General features: G+C 54.5%; 1 protein-coding gene across 1 annotated transcript in view; it reads left to right on the top strand.

The window, feature by feature from the left end:
- The first annotated feature begins 5,508 nt into the window (after positions 1 to 5,508).
- The window catches only part of LOC144767599 (cell adhesion molecule CEACAM6-like), a 43,986-nt gene continuing 39,724 nt past the window's right edge, over positions 5,509 to 9,770 (top strand). Inside the window, exon 1 of the mRNA XM_078651007.1 lies at positions 5,509 to 5,578. Within this exon, the coding sequence (XP_078507133.1) occupies positions 5,509 to 5,578 (70 nt within the window). The remainder of the gene's footprint in view (positions 5,579 to 9,770) is intronic.

The raw sequence follows: 9,770 nt of genomic DNA, 5'->3' as shown, positions 1-9,770 counted from the left end.
TCTGCAGACACTGGAGTGAGGACACAGGGCCAGTGCAGGCACTCTCTCTGCACACAGGAGCCCTGTCTCTGCAGACACTGGAGTGAGGACACAGGGCCAGTGCAGGCACTCTCGCTGCACACAGGAGCCCTGTCTCTGCAGACACTGGAGTGAGGACACAGGGCCAGTGCAGGCACTCTCTCTGCACACAGGAGCCCTGTCTCTGCAGACACTGGAGTGAGGACACAGGGCTAGTGCAGGCACTCTCGCTGCACACAGGAGTCCTGTCTCTGCAGACACTGGAGTGAGGACACAGGGCCAGTGCAGGCACTCTCGCTGCTCACAGGAGCCCTGTCTCTGCAGACACTGGAGTGAGGACACACGGCTACTGCAGGCACTCTCGCTGCACAGAGGAGCCGTGTCTCTGCAGACACTGGAGTGAGGACACAGGGCCAGTGCAGGCACTCTCGCTTCAGACAGGAGCCCTGTCTATGCAGACACTGGAGTGATGACACAGGGCCAGTGCAGGCACTCTCGCTTCAGACAGGAGCCCTGTCTATGCAGACACTGGAGTGATGACACAGGGCCAGTGCAGGCACTCTCGCTGCAGACAGGAGCCCTGTCTCTGCAGACACTGGAGTGAGGACACAGGGCCAGTGCAGGCACTCTCGCTTCAGACAGGAGCCCTGTCTATGCAGACACTGGAGTGATGACACAGGGCCAGTGCAGGCACTCTCGCTTCAGACAGGAGCCCTGTCTATGCAGACACTGGAGTGATGACACAGGGCCAGTGCAGGCACTCTCGCTGCAGACAGGAGCCCTGTCTCTGCAGACACTGGAGTGAGGACACAGGGCTAGTGCAGGCACTCTCGCTTCAGACAGGAGCCCTGTCTATGCAGACACTGGAGTGAGGACACAGGACTAATGCCGGCACTCTCGCTGCACACAGGAGCCCTGTCTCTGCGACACTGGAGTGAGGACACAGGGCTAGTGCAGGCACTCTCGCTGCAGACAGGAGCCCTGTCTATGCAGACACTGGAGTGATGACACAGGGCCAGTGCAGGCACTCTCGCTGCACACAGGAGCCCTGTCTCTGCAGACACAGGAGTGAGGACACAGGGCTAATGCAGGCACTCTCGCTGCACACAGGAGCCCTGTCTCTGCAGACACTGGAGTGAGGACACAGGGCTAGTGTAGGCACTCTCGCTGCAGACAGGAGCCCTGTCTCTGCAGACACAGGAGTGAGGACACAGGACTAATGAAGGCACTCTTGCTGCACACAGGAGCCCTGTCTCTGCAGACACTGGAGTGAGGACACAGGACCAGTGCAGGCACTCTCGCTGCACACAGGAGCCCTGTCTCTGCCGACACTGGAGAGAGGACACAGGGCTAGTGCAGGCACTCTCGCTGCAGACAGGAGCCCTGTCTCTGCAGACACAGGAGTGAGGACACAGGACTAATGCAGGCACTCTCGCTGCACACAGGAGTCCTGTCTCTGCAGACACTGGAGTGAGGACACAGGGCCAGTGCAGGCACTCTCGCTGCACACAGGAGCCCTGTCTCTGCAGACACACGAGTGTGGACACAGGGCTAGTGCAGGCACTCTCGTTGCACACAGGAGCCCTGTCTCTGCAGACACAGGAGTGAGGACACAGGGCTAGTGCAGGCACTCTCGCTGCAGACAGGAGCCCTGTCTCTGCAGACACAGGAGTGAGGACACAGGACTAATGCAGGCACTCTCGCTGCACACAGGAGTCCTGTCTCTGCAGACACTGGAGTGAGGACACAGGGCCAGTGCAGGCACTCTCGCTGCACACAGGAGCCCTGTCTCTGCAGACACTGGAGTGAGGACACAGGGCTAGTGAAGGCACTCTCGCTGCACACAGGAGTCCAGTCTCTGCAGACACAGGAGTGAGGACACAGGGCCAGTGCAGGCACTCTCGCTGCACACAGGAGCCCTGTCTCTGCAGACACACGAGTGTGGACACAGGGCCAGTGCAGGCACTCTCACTGCACTTTGGAGCCGTGTCTCTCCAGACACTGGAGTGAGGACACAGGGCCAGTGCAGGCACTCTCTCTGCACACAGGAGCCCTGTCTCTGCAGACACTGGAGTGAGGACACAGGACTAATGCCGGCACTCTCGCTGCACACAGGAGCCCTGTCTCTGCAGACAGGGGAGTGAGGACACAGGGCCAGTGCAGGCACTCTCTCTGCACACAGGAGCCCTGTCTCTGCAGACACAGGAGTGAGGACACAGGACTAATGCAGGCACTCTCGCTGCACACAGGAGCCCTGTCTCTGCAGACACTGGAGTGAGGACACAGGGCTAGTGCAGGCACTCTTGCTGCACACAGGAGCCCTGTCTTTGCAGACACAGGAGTGAGGACACAGGACTAATGAAGGCACTCTTGCTGCACACAGGTGCCCTGTCTCTGCAGACACTGGAGTGAGGACACAGGACCAGTGCAGGCACTCTCGCTGCACACAGGAGCCCTGTCTCTGCCGACACTGGAGAGAGGACACAGGGCTAGTGCAGGCACTCTCGCTGCAGACAGGAGCCCTGTCTCTGCAGACACAGGAGTGAGGACACAGGGCTAGTGCAGGCACTCTCGCTGCAGACAGGAGCCCTGTCTCTGCAGACACAGGAGTGAGGACACAGGACTAATGCAGGCACTCTCGCTGCACACAGGAGTCCTGTCTCTGCAGACACTGGAGTGAGGACACAGGGCCAGTGCAGGCACTCTCGCTGCACACAGGAGCCCTGTCTCTGCAGACACACGAGTGTGGACACAGGGCTAGTGCAGGCACTCTCGCTGCACACAGGAGCCCTGTCTCTGCAGACACAGGAGTGAGGACACAGGGCTAGTGCAGGCACTCTCGCTGCAGGCAGGAGCCCTGTCTCTGCAGACACAGGAGTGAGGACACAGGACTAATGCAGGCACTCTCGCTGCACACGGGAGTCCTGTCTCTGCAGACACTGGAGTGAGGACACAGGGCCAGTGCAGGCACTCTCGCTGCACACAGGAGCCCTGTCTCTGCAGACACTGGACTGAGGACACAGGGCTAGTGAAGGCACTCTCGCTGCACACAGGAGTCCTGTCTCTGCAGACACAGGAGTGAGGACACAGGGCCAGTGCAGGCACTCTCGCTGCACACAGGAGCCCTGTCTCTGCAGACACACGAGTGTGGACACAGGGCCAGTGCAGGCACTCTCACTGCACTTTGGAGCCGTGTCTCTCCAGACACTGGAGTGAGGACACAGGGCCAGTGCAGGCACTCTCTCTGCACACAGGAGCCCTGTCTCTGCAGACACTGGAGTGAGGACACAGGACTAATGCCGGCACTCTCGCTGCACACAGGAGCCCTGTCTCTGCAGACACAGGAGTGAGGACACAGGACTAATGCAGGCACTCTCGCTGCACACAGGAGCCCTGTCTCTGCAGACACTGGAGTGAGGACACAGGGCTAGTGCAGGCACTCTTGCTGCACAGGAGTCCTGTCTCTGTAGACACTGGAGTGAGGACACAGGGCCAGTGCAGGCACTCTCCCTGCACACAGGAGCCCTGTCTCTGCAGACACTGGAGTGAGGACACAGGGCCAGTGCAGGCACTCTCGCTGCACACAGGAGCCCTGTCTCTGCAGACACAGGAGTGAGAACACAGGACTAATGCAGGCACTCTCGCTGCACACAGGAGCCCTGTCTCTGCAGACACTGGAGTGAGGACACAGGGCCAGTGCAGGCACTCTCGCTGCACACAGGAGCCCTGTCTCTGCAGTCACAGGAGTGAGGACACAGGACTAATGCCGGCACTCTCGCTGCACACAGGAGTCCTGTCTCCGCAGACAGGCGAGTGAGGACACAGGGCCAGTGCAGGCACTCTCGCTGCACACAGGAGCCCTGTCTCTGCAGACACAGGAGTGAGAACACAGGACTAATGCCGGCACTCTCGCTGCACACAGGAGCCCTGTCTCTGCAGACACAGGAGTGAGAACACAGGACTAATGCAGGCACTCTCGCTGCACACAGGAGCCCTGTCTCTGCAGACACACGAGTGTGGACACAAGGCTAGTGCAGGCACTCTCGCTGCACACAGGAGCACTGTCTCTGCAGTCACAGGAGTGAGGACACAGGACTAATGCCGGCACTCTCGCTGCACACAGGAGTCCTGTCTCCGCAGACAGGCGAGTGAGGACACAGGGCCAGTGCAGGCACTCTCGCTGCACACAGGAACCCTGTCTCTGCAGTCACTGGAGTGAGGACACAGGGCCAGTGCAGGCACTCTCGCTGCACACAGGAGCCCTGTCTCTGCAGACACTGGAGTGAGGACACAGGGCCAGTGCAGGCACTCTCTCTGCACACAGGAGCCCTGTCTCTGCAGACACTGGAGTGAGGACACAGGGCCAGTGCAGGCACTCTCGCTGCACACAGGAGCCCTGTCTCTGCAGACACTGGAGTGAGGACACAGGGCCAGTGCAGGCACTCTCGCTGCTCACAGGAGCCCTGTCTCTGCAGACACTGGAGTGAGGACACACGGCTACTGCAGGCACTCTCGCTGCACAGAGGAGCCCTGTCTCTGCAGACACTGGAGTGAGGACACAGGGCCAGTGCAGGCACTCTCGCTTCAGACAGGAGCCCTGTCTCTGCAGACACACGAGTGTGGACACAGGGCCAGTGCAGGCTCTCTCGCTGCACACAGGAGCCCTGTCTCTGCCGACACTGGAGTGAGTACACAGGGCCAGTGCAGGCACTCTCTCTGCACACAGGAGCCCTGTCTCTGCAGACACAGGAGTGAGGACACAGGACTAATGCAGGCACTCTCGCTGCACACAGGAGTCCTGTCTCTGCAGACACTGGAGTGAGGACACAGGGCTAATGCCGGCACTCTCGATGCACACAGGAGCCCTGTCTCTGTAGACACTGGAGTGAGGACACAGGACTAATGCAGGCACTCTCGCTGCAGACAGGAGCCCTGTCTCTGCAGACACAGGAATGGAGGCCGAGTGGACGAGTTCATGGTCGCTGGAGATGGATTCCACACAGGTAAGGCAGGTGACAGTTTTTTTTACATCAGGTCTGTGTTAGATAAGTAATGCAAACTCGATGGAAAATCTTTCTGGATCTGGGCTTTTGTGTCTCCATGTTCTGTCTGATGTAGCATGCCTTTAAAGGTCAAACTAGAACCAAAGACCTGTTGACTTGTTCGTGCCAGAGAAGAGGAACTGACTGCGGTGGTGAAATAAACCCACACAGAAGTTTTCTGCAGAAGAGTGACCAACTCTAACCACAGACCCAGGGTGTCACAGCTGGTGAGAGGGGAGGAGGCATCCTTGCAGCAGAGGGCTGGAGGAGACTGTCTGCAGACCGGGCAAGAGCAGGGACTCTCACTGCACCCAGGAAAGGATCAGATTGTGGAAGGCTCAGGAGTCCTGTCCCCGCAGACAGGGGAGTGAGGACACAGGGCGGGTTCTCCACACTGAACTCTTCTTCCAGCTCAAGTGTGAGCTCAGCTCCTGGTGTGTGACACACAATGGTGAATTCTGTGAAGAGCTGGAGGCCGAATGGACGAGTTCATGGTCGCTGGGGCTGGATCGACACAGGTGAGGCAAGGGACAGTGAGACATTAGGACCGGTGACTGTAGTTTCTGCACACACAGGAGATTCCCAGGGTCACACATTGTGTAATTTAGAGACAGAAGCAACTATTTGTGTGCACTGTCGTGACAAGGTATGCACTATTTGTGTGCACTGTTGTTACAAGGTGTGCACTATTTGTGTGCACTGTTGTTACAAGGTGTGCACTATTTGTGTGCACTGTTGTTACAAGGTGTGCACTATTTGAGCACACTGTCGTGACAAGGTATGCACTATTTGTGTGCACTGTTGTTACAAGGTGTGCACTATTTGTGTGCACTGTTGTTACAAGGTGTGCACTATTTGTGTGCACTGTTGTTACAAGGTGTGCACTATTTGAGCACACTGTTGTGACAAGGTATGCACTATTTGTGTGCACTGTTGTTACAAGGTTTGCACTATTTGTGTGCACTGTTGTTACAAGGTGTGCACTATTTGTGTGCACTGTTGTTACAAGGTGTGCACTATTTGAGCACACTGTCGTGACAAGGTATGCACTATTTGTGTGCACTGTTGTTACAAGGTATGCACTATTTGTGTGCACTGTTGCTACAAGGTGTGCACTATTTGTGTGCACTGTTGTTACAAGGTGTGCACTATTTGTGTGCACTGTTGTTACAAGGTGTGCACTATTTGAGCACACTGTCGTGACAAGGTGTGCACTATTTGTGTGCACTGTTGTTACAAGGTGTGCACTATTTGTGTGCACTGTTGTTACAAGGTGTGCACTATTTGAGCACACTGTCGTGACAAGGTATGCACTATTTGTGTGCACTGTTGTTACAAGGTATGCACTATTTGTGTGCACTGTTGCTACAAGGTGTGCACTATTTGTGTGCACTGTTGTTACAAGGTGTGCACTATTTGTGTGCACTGTTGTTACAAGGTGTGCACTATTTGAGCACACTGTCGTGACAGGGTATGCACTATTTGTGTGCACTGTTGCTACAAGGTGTGCACTATTCGATCTTCCAAGGGAACCCATTGCCTCCCAATGACTTGATAAGAGGCATATTCAACCCAGGGCCTCAAACCCGGGCGGATGTGCAGTGGTATCCGGAGGCTTTCATTTCTTCCCATGACATTTATGAGACCTTGTTCCACAAGGAGTTGAGCTGGGAGCCCTGTGTGTGCAAACTCCTCCCCCACAGTCTGCGAACCATGCTGGGGAAGTTTCTTCGGGGTGGCCGACCTGAGGAAGAGATGCCCTGTCCTGTCCACCCTCGGTCCCGCTCACCTGCCTGATGTGCTGGGCTCCCGCACCAGGGTGAGCGTTGACCACGATCTGGGGAGAGTTTTTGTGGGATAAAAAAAAGTGGATGTGGGGGCTGCATTGTTTAAGAAATCTTGCTGGAGATGTTAATAGCAATATAGTCTTAGACTATGGTGGCCCACAGAGGTCAAATAAAGAACTAGGCTGCTAACTTTCTATGGGGTGACAGGAGCAATGGCTCTTGCTCTAATGTGTGATGGAAAGGAACACTCTTCGCCTGCTTTGTGGACTTCAAGGCCACGTTTGATAGCATCTCTAGAAGTTGGCGTGGTGCAAGCTACCGGGCTGGGGCCTACGGACCTGTTGCTGAAGGGGGCAAGAATAGACTACACTCGAACACCTGAGTCCAGACTGAGCTGGGGGACTGTGGGCGCTGCATGTCAAGGAGGATTCAAATAAATTCTGGCCTAAAGCAAGGCTGTGTGCTGGCACCCCTGCTCTGCACACTTTATACAGCAGACATATCCAACCACCTCAATGAAGCAAGTTGTCTCCCGCCTACGCTTGGAGGGCAAAGAAAGACTCATCTACTGTGTACAAACGACGTAGTGCTCCTCAGCCAGGCAAAGAGAGGTCTACAATGACTAGTATCAACGTTTCAGGACTACAGGACTACGAATTGAAAACCAAAACAGTAGCTTTGAGGCCAAAATCCAGCTTGACAAATCGGTGGTATCTCAATGGGAACGTCCTAGAACACAGCAAAGACTGCCAGTACTCGGGAATCTTCTTAGACATCTGGTGGTCTTTCACCTGCCATGTGCACTCGAGCAACACTTAGGGCTCCAGCCTACTGTTGGCATTCACGTCCATTGCCCAGAAGCTACAAGCAGTGAATAGTTGCGTACTCAGGCGGCCCCATGCCTCATTATGCAAGACCGGCACCCCAGATCCAGTAATTCCCTAATCCAGGGTACCTTGAAAAATCTATTTCATCATGGGCAAGCACGACAAGCAACAATCTAAACTTTCATTTCGAGAGTAAGCGGCAGACTCATCTGGCAGACCTGGAGGTGTTGCAGGGGGCTGGGGATGAGTCGCCTGCAGAGGGCACTGACCATGATGACGACCTCAAGGCAATGTTGGTTGATGTGGAGGCGAGCCTACAAACAATCAATGCTAAACTGGATCTAATGGTCAGCCCTATGGGGATCACATAAAGGAACATGAAGACCAGCACGAGGACTGCTTGGATCCCCTAGAATCCCACGTCTCAGATAATGATGGTGGTTGCGCCAAGGCTAATGAACAGTTGCTTCATATGGACTAAGTGCTAGTGGTATTAAAGCAAAAAACGAGGATCTCGAGCCGCGCGCTAGGCTCAATAACCTCCGCATTGTGGGCGTCCTGGAAACCACGGCCATGGACAAAATGAAGGCCTTAGTCAAAACCATGATGAAGGAGCTTTTTTGGGACGCCTTATCTTTGGTCTTGATTGTGGAGTGGGCCCACTGCTCATTAGCACCCCTGCCACTTCCCTGCACACCAGCCCGTTCAATAATTGCAGGACTCTTAAATTACAAGTATAGCGACATGGTTCTCCAACTGGCTCATGAGAAAGGGGAGCTGCAATACGGCAACAGCAATATATTGTTCTTTCCCAATTTTACTGATGCAGTCCAGGCCACCAGGAGGGATTTCCTGCCCACCAAGAAACTACTGCAGAAAGCTGGAATAAAATACGCTCTTTTATACCCAGCGAAACTGCAAGTTACTTGAGTGTAAATCACATCATTTAGCAGACCCCAAAACTGTCCTGAAATTTGCTAAATATTTTGCTGTTGGGGGGTGTTCACCTTTGGACTTCTCATTCACGTGCACAGAAGCTGTCTTGGACAACAATGACCAAATTCCCCCCCTGACTAGTGCCGTGTTTCTGTGGCGTGATCTCCCCTTGCAGCGAGACGTGTCTTGTCGGGAGAAACTGCACAATACTATCCAAGCAAGTTGACTTATCTCATGTTCTTCCTTAGTCTGGGACTGTGCTGTGTGCGGCGTGGGCTGAGACCACAGGTATACATCTCAGAAAAAATTCCCCACTCCAGCCACCCAGTCGCCCTTGACTGGGGAATTCGCCTCAACTCCAGGGATGTTTCCTATAAGTACTATTGAATTTTGGAATCGGACACAGGGTGGGTTCTATGGTCTCAACCTTTTTCTTGAGTTGGTGTGAGTGGGGGTGGATTTGGGTTTGCTCCATTGCATGTTCTGAATGTTGTATTGATTTTTTTAGTGCAGACTTGTACACAGCTCAGTCCTCGCGATCCCTGCAACGACTGATGTGGGCGGACAGCACACATATCTCCTGCTTCCCTTTATGCAGCATATATTTACTACTAGCATCCGTCCTGCTGCGTCAAACACTACAGTTTCCTCTCAAGGGGCCTCATTTATGAGGCCTTGCGTCAGTTTTGCGCCGCCGGTGCGTCACTTTTTGTGACGCACCAGTGGTGTAAAAAATGCGCCTTGTTGCGCCATATTTAAAAAGTGACGCATCTAGGTAGATGCGTCACTTTTTAAACCCCTGCGCCACATTATACCTGCGTCAGGTATAATGTATGCAGAGGGGGCGTTCCCCCGCAAAAAGCCTCGTAATAGTGACGCAGTGAAATCTATGAGATTTCACTGCGTAATTTTTAGGACGCTGTTGCGTCAAAATCTTGCGCCTGCCTCACAGCAGGCGTAAGACTGACGCAAGCCTTTTCACATGGGGCTTTCACCCCATGTGAAAGGACGCATTGCTAGAGTTGCGTCACTTTTTTGACACACTCCAGCAATGCGTCAGTTTTGCGCTTACAGATACGTCAGAAATACTGACGTATCTGTAAGTCCTTGCGCAATGATGCGTCATATTGTAAATATGACGCATCATTGGGATGGCAAGG

The sequence above is a fragment of the Lissotriton helveticus genome, chromosome 7 (assembly GCF_964261635.1).
Source record: "Lissotriton helveticus chromosome 7, aLisHel1.1, whole genome shotgun sequence".
Classification (NCBI taxonomy): domain Eukaryota; kingdom Metazoa; phylum Chordata; class Amphibia; order Caudata; family Salamandridae; genus Lissotriton; species Lissotriton helveticus.
This window is presented reverse-complemented; position numbering and strand designations above follow the sequence as displayed.